The sequence below is a fragment of the Octopus bimaculoides genome, chromosome Z (assembly GCF_046866305.1).
Source record: "Octopus bimaculoides isolate indiv1 chromosome Z, ASM4686630v1, whole genome shotgun sequence".
Lineage (NCBI taxonomy): Eukaryota > Metazoa > Mollusca > Cephalopoda > Octopoda > Octopodidae > Octopus > Octopus bimaculoides.
Window position 1 is genome coordinate 49632296 of NC_142944.1, and position 18562 is coordinate 49650857.

Here is an 18562-nt window from a genome sequence, read left to right on the forward strand (position 1 = left end):
GGATTGAATCTGGAACCATGTGGTTAGGAAGTAAACTTCTTATCACACAGCCATACCTGAGCCTGTGTCCTCACAGCCACGCCTGGTAATTTATTTTATCAATCTTAGAAGAATGGAAGATAATAATGACAACAATGGTAGTGATGAAGAGGGAGAAGGTGAGAATGATGATGGTAATGGTGATGACGGTGAGTCATGACGGTGATAGCAATGATGATGGTAGTCGTGTTGACGATGGTGGTGGCGGTGATGGAGGTCACGATGATGATGATTGTGGTGGTGATGATGGTGGCAGTGATGATGATGATTGTGGTGGTGATGAAGATGATGACATCTTACAGTGGAATAAGCCCACACATTTGCAAGTTAGAGACAAGTGAATTGAATTTAACCCCCAACATATGACTGTTACTTATTTTACCAACTTTGGAGAGAGTGAGAGAGAGATAAAAGAGAACTTTAAACATACCATCCCTCTGCTTCTAAAACTAATCATCATTATCACAATAAATCCCCCCACTAAAGGCACAATGCCTGAAATTTGGAGGGGAGGGGCTAATAGATTACATCAACCCCAGTTTTCAACTTATACTTATTTCTATCAATTCTAAAAGGACAAAAGGCAAAACTGACTTTGGCAGAATTTGAACTCTGGACATAAACCTCAAAGAAATTCTTCTAAGCATTTTGTCCAATGTGCTAATAATTCGCTAATGATTCTGCCAACTTACCATTTTTGGAATAATAGTATTCTGAATAATGATTTATTTTCTGTAAACGTCTACATGTAACATGTTGCTATGTATAATACGCATCTCAATCTGAAGCCTAAATAGTCTTAAAATGGATAACATCATGTATATCTCAATATTCTATGCTACTACCACAAGAACAGGTAATCAATAATAATCCAATATATTGTAATATATTGCATATATGTAATATATTGCATATTGCATATAGGACGGCAAGCTGTCAGAATCGTTAGCATGATGGGTGAAATGCTTAGCAGCAGTTCATCTGTCTTTATGTTCTGAGTTCAAATTCTGCCGAAGTCGATTTTTCCTTTCATCCTCTTGGCGTCAATAAAATGAGTACCAGTTGAACATTGGGGTAGATGTAATTGACTTACTCCTCTCCTGAAATTGCTGGCCTTGTGCCAAAATTTGAAACCAATATTTCATATTGCATAAAATATATTGATATTTAGTGAAAGCACACGGCCTAGTGGTTAGGGTGTTGCACTCAAGATCACAAGATTGAGGTTTCGATTCCCAGATTGGTGGCACGTTGTGTTATTGGGGAAAACACTTCATTTCACGTTGCTCCAGTCCATTCAGTTGTAAATGGATTACCCTGCAACAGACACACATCCCATTCAAGGAAAATGTTGGCTTGCATGCCTTGCCCATGGAGTGACATTATTTGAAAACTCCAACAATGCAATGAAGCATACTGTGAACAGCAGTATATAACACTGTCCTACAGTCTGATCAATACAGTGATATTGATATATAATAATACAATAATTTAAAACATAATAAATCTTTGTTTGTTTTTCCAAAGTGGATGGGGGGAGAAAAAAAAATTTGCAGCCAAATACCAAATATTATACACACCCCAAATTGTAATCTTGACATTAGTGGGAGGAATAAATGACTATTACATATGGAATGTTACAGTATTTAAGTGCAAGGATACCAAAACTGAGATATAGCAGCAAATGACAAAAAAACAAAAGAAGAAAAATTCACATAAAATAAAGAAAAAATAATATATAGAAAAAGAAAGATTTACAAAAGGGTGCTGAAATTTTCTTGGCTTTAAGAGTATTGTGAAGGCCTGGTTGGGCACCTAACTTTCTGAGTTCTTAGAAAAACTGAAGGACTGCTGTAATAAGTGTGTAGATATGAGAGGGGAATCATCATCATCATCATCATCGTTTAACGTCTGCTTTCCATGCTAGCATGGATTGGACGATTTGACTGAGGACTGGTGAACCAGGTGGCTGCACCCGGCTCCAATCTGATTTGGCAGAGTTTCTACAGCTGGATGCCCTTCCTAACGCCAACCACTCCGAGAGTGTAGTGGGTGCTTTTATGTGCCACCGGCACGAAGGCCAGTCAAGAGGTACTGGCAACAGCCACACTTAAAATGGTGTATTTTACGTGCCACCTGCACAGGAGCCAGTCCAGGGGTACTGGCAACAAACTTGCTCAAATGTCTTTTCACATGCCACTGGCACAAGTGCCAGGAGGGCAATGTTGGTAATGATCACGCTCAAGTGGTGCTATTTACGTGCCCCCAGCACGGAAGCCAGACAGCTGGTGCTCTGGCAACAATCACGATCGGACGGTGCTCTTAGTGATTTACTGGTACAGGTGCCATCACGATGAATAAAATCATAATTAACTGATCCTCCTCCATTCTCTTTAACCCAAAGCCACAAACATCTCAGCAGCACCTCGTATCTTTTATGTTTTACTTATTTCAATAATTTGACTGCGGTCATGCTGGGTCATTCTGAAGTGTTTTAGTTGAACAAATCTCGAAGAAATGCTGCTAAGTCTGGTACTTATTCTTTCGTTTCTTTTGCCAAACTAGTAAGTTATAAGGACACAAACAAACCAACACTAGTTGTCATGTGATGGCAAGGTACACACACACACACACACACACACACACACGCACACATGCACACACAAACACAAAAGGCTTCTACACTGTTTCCCGAACCATATTAACTCATAATGCAATAGTTGACCCAGGGCTATAGTAGAAGACACTTTCCCAAATTGCTAATTTATCTAATTGACCTCAGGAAAATGAAAGACAAACATACCATTGGAACGATTTGAACTGAGAAGATAAAGAACTGGGGCAAATATTGCATAGCATTTTCTTCAACATCCTTAACAAGCTTTTTTAACTTTTTAAGAATGTTGCCCATGATATCTACACTGCCCATGATATCCAAAATTAAATCTAAACTTAATGTATGAACCAATATAGTACAGATTGCCAAGTGATGGCGGCAGGGGCATGCACAAAGACACACACACACACACACACACACACACACACACACACAGTGGGCTTCCATACATAGTTTCCATCAACCAAATCTGCTCACAAAGTACTGGTTGCCCTGGGGCTATTGTAGAAGATTCTTGACCAAGGTGCTACACAATGGGGTTGAACCTGAAACCACAGGGTTGCAAAGCAAGTTTTTTAACCCCACAGCCATACTTGCACCTAAACACTGGTATTAATGATGAACGCATTCTCCTACATGTCAATCTCCGTATCAAACTTGAGAGTGGGGGTCATCCATCCATCTAAACTTCCTTGTCACTTACTTTTCATATCAAAATAAAAGAAAATAATTACAACCATTTTAGTTTTATAAGTGCTGCAGCTTACCTTCAGACTGTTTCCAAGACTTCCAAAGATCTTCAACGCTAATAAATCCGTCATTCCCATGAAATGTAAAATGCCTTTCAAAGCCATCCGTATACTGTAATTCCACTCGTAAAAACTAAGAGGGTAAGAAAAGAGAAGAAAAAAATAGACAACTTTATTAATATTTGAACACTGAATGCTTTGGGTTAAAAGAAAATATTATAAAAGTAGATTAAATACGTGTTTATGGAGCTTTACCAAATTTTGATATGAAGAAAAATTCTATTTTTTTAATGGGTTATCTTTAATGCTCAACCATCCAAGAAAATAAAGAATGGCTCTATACAATAAACAGTAGGACTAAATGAATACTAAATGGCAACTGAGAGTCAGAACACATGTTGATACAAACATATATATTTCGAAGTCATTTCTTTACAACTGTGTCAATATAGATACACACATAACCAAATACACATACAAATGGATACAGATACACATTATACAAACATACATACATGCACATACACACACATTGAACAATCTTGCAATCACTATACATTTTCTCCTGTATGAATGCATTTGTATATAGTTAATTCACCATTTTTGGAGACTGATTTACTACAGATATTGCCATGATAGCGTTTTCTTCCTACATGAAATACATTCATTATTAGTGAAGTTACTACAGAGAGTGATTTACCAGAGATATCATCATGATAAGGTTTCTCCCTGTATGAATGTTTGTGAGTAGTTGAGCTACCTAACACACAGAATGATTTACAAATATCACAGCAACATGGCTTCTCCCTCTCTTTCTCACATGAAAACGTTTGTGAGTAATTAAGGTATTTCCATGAGAATGGTTTATCACAGATATCGCAGTGATATGGTTTCTCTCCTCTATGAATACATTTGTTGAGTGGTGAGGTTATCATTTTTTTTTTTTTGAGAGAAAGAATTTTTACAGACATCACATTTGAATAATGTTTTTCCTATCTCTTATAGCATCTCAACAGAAAACAAATCATCCCTTTTAAACACTTTGTGTTTTTAAATTTAATCTTGTTCTTTCATAATTCACTTTCCGCAATTTTCTTCCTTTCCACAATGCATAGATATTTTCCTTCTTTATACATTTTAAAAATTGTTTTTTTTAATTCCTAATAAATATATTTCTACTGCTACATCTTCATCAACTGTCGGAACTGACGATATTTGAAGATGATGCAAACTCCGCTGTAAATTTGTCTTAGAATGCCAAATCATCTTCTACATGTTTCTGACAATGCAACTATTCGTTACAAAGTAGAGAAATTTTGCTGTTAATATCAATGCAAAGGAAATATTTCAATAATTCTTCCATAGATTTATACAGACAAGAAGATTTAGTTGTTGTGTGATAACATCTTTTACTCTATAAAAGATGACAAATATTGATGAAGCATCTGAGGTAAAAGAAAAACAAAAAAGATGCTTTTACTCAAATGTCATCTAATAACCATTTCTCTAAGAATGTTTTTACAATGTTTACAATTCAAACAATAACAAGGCAAATGAATGTAAGAGAATAAATGTATTTATTTTGTTTTGTTTTTTGTGTATAAATGAAATAAATAAATATATGCATTTATATTACACACACATATTTGGATAATACATCCAAACAAATGTGTGTATATGTGTGTATATAACTTTTATCTTTTACTTGTTTCAGTCATTAGACTGTGACCATGCTGGGGCACCACCTTGAAGTTTGGTACTTATTCTATCAGTATCGTTTACCAAAACACTAAGCTACGGGGGGCATAAACATACCAACACCAGCTGTCAAGTGGTGGTATGGGACAAATACATTCACAAAGACACAGACAGACAGACAGACAGACAGACAAATAGATAGATAGATACGATGGGTTTCTTTTAGTTTCCATCTACCAAATCTACTCAAAAGACTTTGTTCAGCCTGGGGCTACAGTAGAAGACACCTACCCAAGGTGCCATGTGGTTAGGAAACAAGCTTCTTACCACACAGCCATGGATGGATGGATGGATGGGTAGGTAGGTAGGTAGGTAGGTAGGCATGTATGTATGTATGCATAAATGAAAATGTTTTCCCAAATAAAACTGCACTTCATGTTTGAAGCTCTGATGAAGCTATAAGGTGATACACAAGCACTCAACTATGTGCACATAACATCATATAGCAGAAACATCTGCAAGCTAATGAAGTTCATGATATAATTTCTTCTTCCCTAGTCATGCATTCAATTTCTTATCACTGTTCCATACTCAACTAACACTTTGCTCCAAAGCATATGTATATTCAGCTCTAACGCCAGGTTATTAGTATCACTACGCTTATGTGAAATCTGCTAGCAGGTAAGGGCCTCTCACTCAAGATGAAAGGTAGACTGTATGACATGTGTGCAAACTGCCATGCTTCATGGCAGCGGAACATGAGCCATGACTGCTGAGGACATGCGTAGGCTTCAAAGAAATGAAGCTAGTATGATCTGCTGGATGTGTAATGTCAGTGTGCATACACGACAGAGTGTAAGTATCTTGAGAGAAAAATTAAGCATAAGAAGCATCAAATGTGGTGTGCAAAAGAGGCAACTGCACTGGTATGGTCATGTGTTATGTATGGATGAGGACAGCTGTGTGAGGAAGTGTCACTCCCTAATCGTGGAAGGAACCTGTGGAAGAGGTGGACTGCGGAAGACATGGGATGAGGTGGTGAAGCATGACCTTTGAACGCTGGGCTTCACAGAGGCTATGACAGGAGTATGAGACCGCAGCCATGGCCGATGCCAGTGTTGCATGTCTGGCCCATTTAAGAGTACCCTTGATGCATTGGGCAATATGATATGTTTGAGAAGACCTGTTGAGTCAAGTAAAACCAAAATCATAGCTGAGGCTTGTGCCCCCTGACTGGCTCCCGTTCCGGTGGCACATAAAATGTATCATTCAAATGTGGTCAATGCCAGGTCTGCCTGACTGACTGGCTCCCATGCCAGGGGCACATAAAAAGCTCCATTGAAATGTGGTTGATGCCAGGGCCGCCTGACTGGCTCCCATGCCAGTGGCATGTAAAAAGCACCATCCAAATGTGGTTGATGCCAGGGCCGCCTGACTGGCTCCCATGCCAGGGGCACATAAAAAGCTCCATTGAAATGTGGTTGATGCCAGGGCCGCCTGACTGGCTCCCATGCCAGTGGCATGTAAAAAGCACCATCCAAATGTGGTTGATGCCAGGGCCGCCTGACTGGCTCCCATGCCAGGGGCACATAAAAAGCTCCATTGAAATGTGGTTGATGCCAGGGCCGCCTGACTGGCTCCCATGCCAGTGGCACGTAAAAAGCACCATCTGAACGTGGCTGATACCAGCGTCCCCCAACTGGCTCCCATGATTGATGCCAGGGCCACCTCACTGGCTCCTGTGCTGGTGGCACGTACAAAACACCCACTACACTCTCGGAGTGGTTGGCGTTAAGAAGGGATTCCAGCTGTAGAAACATTGCCAGATCAGATTGGAGCCTGGTGCAGCCACTGGCTCCCCAGATGATGATACAGGCAATCACAGTCTGTCTCCTCTCTGAGATAAGTTGGGAACCACATTTCACTTATATGTTCCTACTTTTGGCATGGTTTCTCTCTCTGGATGCTATATTCCTATTTCTGCCTAACAGAGTGGATTGGGTGCATTTGTGCATTTTAATTGTGCAATTAGTAGAAAATTAGAGCTTGCCTTGTACCTGACAAGATTTGACTATCAACTCTAATCTGCATTGTGTATATTTTTTACCAACTGTACTGAGAGCATTTTACCATGACATCAGGAATAGAAGAGGTTGTCATGCCTCCAGTAAGAGTTAAAGAGTCTTATCCTTTTGAAATTTCCTTTGTTTATTTACCAGCACCAAAAGGCTGCTTCGTCCCTGACATATCGAAGAGACAGTGACAGAAGAGAATCGGAGTGAGAAGGAAATAGAGAAAAGTGTATTGGAAGAGAACCAGTGTGATAAGTATGGGAGAGAGAGAGTGAGAGAGAGAAAGTATATGGGAGAGAAAGGGAGAGAGAGAGAGTTAAAGGGTGATTGCTCATCAGGAGATTCAACAAGAAACAGCTTGAGCAAGATGGCAGGGAAAGCAAGAGGAATAAAAAGACAGGAATACTGGAAATGAGAGAGTAATGGGAGAGAGAGAGAGAAAGTGACAGTGAAAGCGATCGCAGAGTAACATGTCCAAGAACACAATGCAACACCTGGTCCAGGAGTCAGCGTTACAATTTTGCAATCATGAGTGTAACACCCTAACCACTAGGCCGCAAATGTAGACACATTCCAATCTCCATCACCACTGCCTTCATTATTTTTACACTTACAGACAAGTTAGGGTACATAGAAGAAAAGTTGTAGCATTGTATGACTTATAAGACACAACCAGAAATGTGTATGTGTATGTGTGTACAGCATGGCAACTGACCAGTTTGACAGGGTTGCACCATAGAAACGGTATCAGAACACTTTGAAGAGATCATGGCACCTATTATACTGACCATAGCCAGTTGTCTTTTTTCATGTTTGCATGGATTCAGATGCATCCTTTGTCATTTTCATAAAATACAATCTCTCATGATCAGTCTTCACCACTTCATTTTGTCTTCTTCCTTAGTTGACCCCTTTTTCTACAAGTTTCAACCATTTTGAATGGTAAGCACTTTTATAATTCAACTGCCATCTTCCATGAACATTACATACCTCAGGCCAGCATAAGATTTCTCTTTTGCATGCCACATCCCATTTGTCTTGTATTCAGTTTTTCTTTCATTTTATTCGTGTTCCACTGTTCATGCACACTTCACATATTCAGCAAAGCACACTTGTCTCATTTCTTACCAGTCTTTGCAAATATATCCCCTGCATTCAACAATAAATGGCACCAGTACAGTGGTGCCGTTTATTATAAAGTGGTTGACAAATAAATGGAAACAATGTAGGCAGAGAGAACCTTTCGGTCTTGCTAAGGACAAGATAACTTCTTTAGTGCTGGTGCCACAATAAAATGCACCCCCAACATGTTGTAAAGCAGTTGGTGTTAGAAAGGTCATCCAGCCATAGAAACCAAGCCAAAAGTGGAACATATAAGTGGGACACCTGTCTGGGAGAAAATAACACCAAATAAGAAGTGATTCAGACCTGAAACAACCCATACATCCTAGTAAAATAAAATGAGGAGGAGGAGGACGAGGAGGAGGAGGAGGACGAGGAGGACGATGAGGACGAGGAGGAGGACGAGGAGGAGGACGAGGAGGAGGGGGAGGGGAGGACAAGGAAGAGGACGAGGAGGAGGATGAGGGGGAGTACGAGGACGAGGAGGACGAGGGGGAGGACGAGGGGGAGGACGAGGGGGAGGACGAGGATGAGGAGGACGAGGGGAGGACGAGGAGGAGGACGAGGAGGAGGAGGACGAGGAGGAGGAGGACGAGGAGGAGGAGGACGAGGAGGAGGAGGACGAGGAGGAGGACGAGGAGGAGGACGAGGAGGACCTAAACTGTGGTATCATCAGCTTTGAATGAATAAACTCTTCAACATACATCAAGTAGTACTCCTCTCATTCATAAATCCAAAATTAGAATTTTATGACAGACAAGTCATTATCTAGAAGAAAAGTTGTCACATTGCATGAATTATTGGATATAACGAGAAATGTGTTGTCCATACAGCATTGCAGCTGACCATTTAGACAAAGTGACATCATCGAAAAGGTATAAGAACACCCTGAAGAAATCATGGTACCTATCATACTGACCACGGTCAATAGTTCACTGTAACCTCTAACCATGAGGCTTGGCTCCATGAGTACATGGAGGCTAAGGAAGAACCATGATACAGTATATCAAAATCAGAACAGCATTTCTCTTGCAGCAGCTGTAGATGGGTTTATCTGTGTTGTATGGCTAAATCAGTCATAAACAAGCCAAACCACAATGGTTGGTTGGTGTGTGTGTGTGTGTGTGTGTGTGTGTGTGTGTGTGTGTGAGAGAGAGAGAGAGAGAGAGAGAATGCATACATGTCTAATCTTACAACATTCCTAAGCATCGTCAATAGAATGACAGTGTCTTGGCAGTATATTTCTTTTCCAAAAATATAAACATGGTCTTATATAAAAATTCTACCAGAATTATTTACCAACAGCAATTCATTCAGCTGGTAGTTCAACAGTATGGAATAAATTTCAATGACATTATGAAAAAAAAAAAAAATCAAACCAATCTATGATACAATTTTTCTTCATCTTTTTTTTTTTTCTCCATTTAAACATTCTATCTTTCTTAAACAAAAGCTTTAGCATTTTCCTAATAAACTAATGTCAATAATCAATTCACCATTTCTTATATCAACTTTCTTTTAAAAAAATCAATCCTTTATGAAAAGAAATATTTTCCATGAATATTTGTGTGAGTCTCAATAAAATAACACAAGATAAATTTTTAACTTTGATAATTCCATTCTATTTTCCTCTGTACATTCACATTATTCTATGAATCCATAAAAATTCAGAACCAACACAGGCACAGTTGTGTGACCAACAAATTAACTCTGCAATGACATATTCCTGGGTTTGATCCCAGTGTGTGGTGCTTTGTGCAAATGTCTTTTACCATAGCATTTGGCTTTCCTCCTGCTGTCTATCACCTTTCCTCCTGTTTTCTTCCTTCTTCTTCTTTCCTGTTTCTGATGAAGGGCTAGTGCCCGAAACATTAAAGACTCCTTCCATCTTCTTAAGTATTATACTTATACTAATAACACATTTGTTAAAACTTGTCTCTCTTGTTTTTGCTCATTACACCCACACACACACGTTTGTATGTATGTATGTATGTACATACATGTAAGCACACACGACACACACAATAATTTGTTTTATATTATACTTTCTGTATTTTCTTGTAATTCAAAGCCAGTATACATCATGAAAAACAGAAGACTAAGAATCTCTCTAGTGTCTCACACTCTGATTTCATAGACGTTGTTTTGTTCTACTTCCAATTCTTTCTTTTATTTCAATTGTCTGTTTAAGTCAGGTTTCTTATCTAATATCTTCTTCTTCATCCCCACCTCACAAGTGTATCCTCTCTTGTTGGTACATCACTTTACAACATACTAAGATACAATTAAAGTGTCATATTTCTCATCATCTTTCTTTTTTGTGCTTCTGTCTTTCTATTTTAACCTTCCTCCTCCTCCCATAAATTTAATCACATATGTCTCTCAATTTTATTTCTTTCTCTCTAAGTCTTTTTCTTCCATTTTCTTTCTTCCTCTCAGGTTCAGCCACCGTACTTTTACTGTCTTCAGAAGTCTATTTTGTACTTCACTCATCTGTTGTATGTATCTATTTAAACACATTCACAGCTGTATAGCTAAGAGGTTTGGTCCCCAACCAGATGGTTTCAAGTTCAGTCTCATTGCATGACACCTTTTATAGCCCAAGGCTAATCAAAGCCATCTTAGTGGATTTAGTAGGCAGAGACTGAAAGAAGCTTGTTGTATATACCTTTTACTTGCTTCAGCCAATGAACTGTAGCTATGCTGGGATACCATCTGGAAGGGTTTGGATAAACAAATTAATCTCAGTACTTTTTGTAACCCTGGTATTTATTCTATTAGTCTCTATTGTCGAACTGGTAAGTCACAGGAATGTAAACAAACTAACACCAGTTGTCAAGTAGCGTCAGAGGATAAACATAACATGAAGATGCACACACACACACACACACACACACACACACACACACACACACACACCACCTTCATTGTTATCTGAGAGTAATGAGTAAAAGGACTAAGAGAGAAAAAGAAAAATTAAAGAGAGATGCAAGATAGAGAGAGAGAGAGAAAGAGAGGGAGACAAAGAGACAAACTGACAACATATTTTAGAATGCTTCTATGCCTCCAACCAGCATCCACCTCAACTGTTTCTTCTTTACCCCCACTACCAATACATGACAACTCTGTGTTTCTCATTCCCCTTCTTGACTCCTCCCCGTTTTCCCTCAACAGAACCTTGGGCCCAGTTTTGTATATTTTGCTTTTGCTTTTTGTTTTGTTTTTTTGTTTTTTTCCATAGATTAAGATTGCTCTGGAAAGTGTCTGGACATCCATGCCAAATATGTAAAATTGGCAATGTTGTTTCAAAATAGACAGATTTACTTTTTACTATATAAATAGCCTGAGAGAGAGAGACAAACAGTAAATACAATGTTTTCGGGCCACAGTGAAGCATGTTGAAAGAAAAGAAACATTTAATGTTTAACATCATCATCATCATCATTTAATGTTCATTGCCTATGCTGACATGAGTTGGATGATTTGACCAGAGCTGAAAGCTGGAGAGATGCACCAGACTCCAGACTGATTTGGCATGGTTTCCACAGTTGGATGCTCTTCCTAACACCAACGACTCTACAGTATGTGTTGGGTGCTTTTAATGTGGCACCACATGGGCACTTTTATGTGGCACTGGCATGAGTGCCATTTACATGGCATCAGCACAGAACTCTTGCAGGCCTGTCCTCTTCACGAAGGGGGAGCAGCCTCAACAAGTCATCTTAAGAACAGCGAGGTGCCAGGCATCTTGATGGGTGTGTATGTGTGTCCATACCTTAAGATGTCACCTGGGCATTTCATTACCACAAATTCACTCTCACTTTCTCTCCTAAATGCGAGTATCCATCTAGACGCTAGATAAGAACCTGCTTCTACCCCGACCTCTTCTCTCATACTTTAAAACCCAAAGGATGCTTCTTCAGGTTTCATAGACTTGCATGACAACCTCACTAGTGCCTACTGTAAACTGGTTGGTGTTAGGAAGGGTGGTAACCAACCATAGAAACTATGCCAAAACAGACACAAGACCATAGTGCAGTCCTTGGACTCATCAGATCCTGTCTACATGTCCAATCCACGCAACATGGAAACTGGACAGTAAATGATGATGATGATGATGATGATGATGATGATGATGATGATGATGATGATGTTAATGACATGTGGGTGTCTGTGTGTATATTTATGCAACATTATATGCAATATTTCTCAAACAGACAATTTTGACAATGAAAGTCTGTGAATTTGAAACATTTTCCGTAAGTGAAACGCTTGAGCAGCAATAACTTTTCATGCAAAGAATATCTAATTCTACTGAGAACAACAGACAACTATGTGTGAACATTGTAGTAATCGGAGACAAATGCCACGTTTTGATGGTAAGTTTTACCGTTGACTTTTGTTTATCAACACGGCATATGCATTCTGATAGGTAGCCGATGCTGTCTTAAAGCAAAGGACAAATCTTTTATCAAGGTTGATGTGAGGAATTTGTAAAATATGCCCCCATGCCGAATTTTCCTTTCTTTTCTGAAAGTGTCAATAGCAGGTTTCTTGAAAATGACTGTAGGAAATTGATCATTCGACCATATTCCTGAAATTATGGGAAAGAAAGAACTGAGGTGAACAGATAGTGCCTGGAAGTCTGGATTATTTGTGTGTGTGAGAGAGAGAGAGAGAGAGAGAGAGAGAGAGAGAAAGAGAGAGAGAGAAAGAAAGAAAGAAAGAAAGAAAGAAAGAAAGAAAGAGAAGGAGGGGAGGAAGGAAGGAAGGAAGGAAGGAAGGAAGGAAGGAAGGAAGGAAGGAAGAAATAAAGAAAGAAAGAGAGGGAAGGAGGGGGGAAGGAAGGAAGGAAGGAAGGAAGGAAAAATAGACAGAACGATAGATGACACTTCATATTTTACAGGATATTCGTCAAGTTTTCTAAAATGACAATTATGAATGGATATTCATATTTTTGTTTACTTTCCATAATATTTGACTTCTTTTAAAATATAAGTTCTTATTTTCAACAAAAGTAGCTTTATAACTTAACTATATGTTTCTTAATGATAGTGTTATACAATCAGACCGGTTTGGCAAGAGAGGGGGAAGATGGAGATGGACCCACAAAACAGACAGTTAACTGTGTCTGTATTAAATTGTCATGGGTGGTCATAACAATAAAAGTCTGGTGTCTTGAAGATTTATACTGCAAAAATCAATCTCTGGTTGAAATTTATCTAGCTAAAATTTCAAATTGGGGGGGGGGGGGGGGGAATCTATTCACACACACACATACACACACTCATATCAATTGCTGAAACACTGAGATTAAACAGAAATATTTCATATAGGAAAAGTTTAAATTTTCAATTTATTTATCTATTTTCTGTCCCTCTAAGTCATTCATTTATATTTATGGCTTACACTTCCATAGTTTTTATCCATATAAGTCAATAGTAAATATAAGGAAGAGTCAGGAGTTCAACTGTTATTATGGACAAATATTTTCAAATAGTTTTGTTTGCAATATCTTATATATATGAACCAAAGTCCCTTAAACTGTAGAACATAAACTCCACAGGCTTTTCCCACTTCCTTGCCATAACTCATTACTATAAATAACTTTTATTCTCTCTTTTACTTGTTTCAGTCATTTGACTGCGGCCATGCTGAAGCACCGCCTTTTAGTCGAGCAAATCAACCCCAGGACTTATTCTTTGGAAGCCTACTACTTATTCTATCGGTCTCTTTTGCCAAACCGCTAAGTTATGGGGACGTAAACACACCACCATCAGTTGTCAAACGATGCTGGGGGACAAACCCAAACACACACATATATATATATATACGACGGGCTTCTTTCAGTTTCCGTCTACCAAATCCACTCACAAGGCTTTGGTCAGCTCAAGGCTATAGTAGAAGACACTTGCCCAAGGTGCCACGCAGTGGGACTGAACTCGGAACCATGTGGTTGGTAAGCAAGCTACTTACCACACAGCCACTCCTACGCCTATATATTATATTTGTGCATGAACCACTGTCGTATCTGACAGCAGAGGCTCATCAGTGTCTTCATGAAACAATTCTTAGAAAAATCTTGAATTAAATAAACAAGCTTTAATTGTTTTAAACTCAAGATATATCTTTTACTAGTTTCAGTCATTAGACCACAGCCATGCTGGGGCACCCCTTTGAAGAATTCTAGTCGAATGAATCAACCCAAATGCTTTTTATTTTTAAGTCTGCTACTTATTTTATTAGTCTCCTTTTGGCAAACCATTAAGTCAGGGGGATATAAACACCAACTGTCAAGCAGTAGTAGGAAGACAAACACACACACACACACATATATATGCAACAGGCCTCTGTCAGTTTCTATCTACTAAATTTACTCATGAGACTTTGGTCGGCCACTGGCTATTATAGAAAACACTTGCCCAAGGTTTTGAACCTGGAACCATGTGGTTCTGAAGCAACCTTCTTAACCACATAAACATGTCTGTATCTATGCTTCAGAGAATTTACTTCAGTCTCTCTATGTTCTGATTTCAAATACTACCGAAGTTGATTTTGCCATAAACTGTAGCAGGGGTAGGGTTTAATTTCAAGGTCTCCTAGAAATAATAGCTGGCCTCAATATCCTCTGAACAATCACTGCTTAAAAAAACCTGCAGTGAAATATGTTGACTATTTTGTGTCAAGGACTTCTTACCGAAAGTAGCAGAATAGAATAATGAAAGAAATGTTAAAATAACAATGAAATCAAATTTCATGAATTGTTACAGACAGCAAGATGGGAAGCTAAGAGGGTGGGTATATAGGTAGATAGACAGAAAAATAGATAGATTTTATATATATATGTATATATATATATATGTGTATATATATATATATGTATATATATATATATGTATATATATAAAGAAATGAGCAAAACAGATGGACAGTTAGATAGACTGATGGATAAATAAATGGATAGGTAGATAGACAAGTAGAGAGATAAATAGATAGATAGATAGACACAGATAGACATATAGACACATAGATAGACAGACAGACAGACATAGAGAGATAGGTAGGAATATGGACACAAATATAGATAGATAGATAGATAGATAGATAGATAGATAGATAGGCGACGAGGTGGCAGAAACATTAGCACGCCGGGCGAAATGCTTTGTGGTATTTCATCTGCCGATACATTCTGAGTTCAAATTCCGCCGAGGTCGACTTTGCCTTTCATCCTTTCAGGGTCGATAAATTAAGTACCAGTTATGCACTGGGGTCGATATAATCAACTTAATCCCTTTGTCTGCCCTTGTTTCTCCTCTATGTTTGGCCCCTTGTGGGCAATAAAGAAATTAGATAGATAGATAGATAGATAGATACAAACAGACAAACAGAGAAACAAACCAAAAGATAGAGATAAATAAATGGGGGGACAGACAGATGGACAGAAGGATCAGTAAATAAGTAGGTAGATGGCTGGATGGATTGATTGGCTAGCAGACATACAGACAGATATGTAGGTAAATTAGTTGAATGGAGAAATGGGCAGATAGATATACAAGTAACTTATCAGGTGAAACAGAATCCAAGAAGACTGGTGGTGGCCTGAGTAAGTAAGAATTATATTTATTGGTAAAGTAACGGTAAAAATTAAATTAATATGTCATAGGGAATAAAGGCAGCAAAACTGGCAGAATTGCTAGCACACCAGGCAAAATGCTTCGTAGCATTTTGACTGTCTTCACATTCTGAGTTCAAACTCCACCCAAGTCAACTTTGCCTTTCATCCTTTTGGGGGGGTCAATAAAATAAGTAGCAGTTAAGCACTGGGGTCAATGTAATTTACTATTCCCTTCCCTGAAATTGGTGACTTTGTGCCAAAATTTGGAATCAATATGCTAGGCGGGGGTGGGGGGAAACAATAGTGTTTCATGCCCCCAGTATCAGAGTAGCTGAGAATATAGATACAGATGTGCAGATGGATAGACAGACAGAAAGGAAGTAGGTAGACAGGTGGATATAAAGATGGATATATGGTTAGACAAACATAGATACGTCAGCAATACCACTCTCGGAGTGGTTGATGTTAGGAAGGGCATCCAGCTGTAGAAACTCTGCCAGATCAGATTGGAGCCTGGTGCAGCCATCTGGTTTGCCAGTCCTCAGTCACATCATTCAACCCATGCCAGCATGGAAAGCGGACGTTAAACGATGATGACTGCATGGAAATAGGCAAAGTATTTTCAAACGTTAGAAAGTTATTGGCCACAAGAAGTGCATCCAGCCATAGCAAACCTGCCTCAGTAAACTCTGCCCAACCTATGCAAGTATAGAAAAGTTGACATTAAAACGACGACGATGATGATAAGTAAGTAGTCGACAACAAAATCTTTTTGCTGCCAATACAACCAAAACTACCTTTGGCTCCATGATACAAAACTTCTCAGGCTTTGACTATCACTTAGAGATGTCTTTGAATATTTTCTAAAAATTGTATTATTTTTATATTTGTCCAAGAATCATAAATGTGAAACTCAGGTCAGTGATTTATGACTTTTTCTTTTATTTTCATCTTCCAAAAAAATCTAATATTTCCTTGTCGTAATACTAATAACTACTTTTTCTCTTTTTGTTCGTTTTCATATATTTGCATATAACTTTAGCTCTTTTATCTGTTCACAGACTGCTAAAATACCAGTTGATAATGGAACAGCTATAGCTGCTGAATTTTTTCACATTTTTTCTTCCAAAAGAACTCCTGCATTTTCCAAAAAGGGAATATTTGAATTATTTAACAGAAAGAAAAAAAAAAGAAAGAAAGAAAAATCAGATTTCATGAAAAGAGAGAGATAGCATGCATTGGAAGTAGGATCAAAATTATACAACCTAAATAACATAAATTTGGTTTCAAATCCAGATGAATCCTCCCAACCATTTAAAGGTTTACAGTAGCTTGAGATATTTCTTTTTAATGGAACAAATTGAGACAAATTCCCAAAAATTAACTGCAGTTTTCTAAGTTTCCTAAAGAATTCTAAGAAACTTTATGTGCCATTAGAAAAGACTAGGAACCCCTAAGGCATCAACAAAGCTGTTTATAACAGGCTGATGAGATCCAAGAAGATTGAAACATAGCCATTACTTCCACCAGTTTGCTCTCATCTTCTACCATTTGCATCAAGTTTTTATTTCCCTAAAAGTTTTGATCAATTGATTTTATTGAGGTTATCTTCTCTCTCTTTACTCTTTTGCTTGTTTCAGTCATTTGACTGTGGCCATGCTGGAGCACCGCCTTTAGTCGAGCAAATCGACCCAGGACTTATTCTTTATAAGCCTAGTACTTATTGTATCGAACTCTCTTGCCGAACCGCTAAGTTACGGGGACGTAAACACACCAGCATCGGTTGCCAAGTGATGTTGGGGGAGTGGGACAAACACAGGCACACAAACATATACACACACACACATACATATATATATATGCATATATACGATGGGCTTGTTTCATTTTCCGTCTACCAAATCCACTCACAAGGCTTTGATCAGCCCAAGGCTATAGTAGAAGACACTTGCCCAAGGTGCCATGCAGTGGGAATGAACCCGGAACCATGTGGTTCGTAAGCAAGCTACTTACCACACAGCCACTCCTACACCTTCTGTTTCAAATTTTTAAAGACCCTTAATATTTTTTTCTTTATCCTAGCCTTTCGCCAATGAAGAAAGAGCAGAAGAATGAGAAAGAAAACAAAGACGTCAACAACAAAGAAGACAAAGAAGAGGATGGCAACAAAGAAGGAATGATGACAAAGGATGAAGGAGGACGGGGAGAAGGATGAGTAGAAGAAAAGTTAGCTGTCAGAAAAGCAGACAGTAAAAAAATAATAATAATAAACAATAAATATTTTACATGAAGAACAAGTTTTAGCAACTTACAGAATAAATCAAAGCCAAATAGAAAAATAAACAAAAAAAAAAAAGAAAATACAAACAACAAAACAGGTTTGGATCATTTAATTTCGGTAAACATAACTAGAACTGGTTCCTTGCATTGGCTGTATTTTGTAAGAGTTTGCTCTTGTGAGTAATTTTAATATGGACCATTTACAGTTACAACAATAATTTTGGTAACATGACAAACAAACTTCGCTTCAATTTCCAGGCGAAAATAATCTGAATACAATAGAGGTGAATGTTATTTCTCACAGTTGTAGCTGTTATTTAACCCCAGGTAACTCAGATCCAGTGAACCTATACTCAAAGGGAGTTCCATC

At 38.4% G+C, this 18562-nt stretch overlaps 1 protein-coding gene across 4 annotated transcripts in view; it reads right to left on the minus strand.

Moving 5' to 3' along the window:
• Positions 1-18562, minus strand: part of LOC106882253 (stromal interaction molecule homolog) — a 276144-nt gene that overhangs the window by 133616 nt on the left and 123966 nt on the right. For all 4 annotated transcript variants that reach the window (XR_016244776.1, XR_016244775.1, XM_052973512.2 and 1 more), the window contains exon 3: positions 3424-3538. Coding sequence is in view for 2 of the 4 variants with exons in the window: in XM_052973512.2 (XP_052829472.1) it covers positions 3424-3538 (115 nt within the window). In the remaining 2 variants the exon portion in view is untranslated. The remainder of the gene's footprint in view (positions 1-3423; positions 3539-18562) is intronic.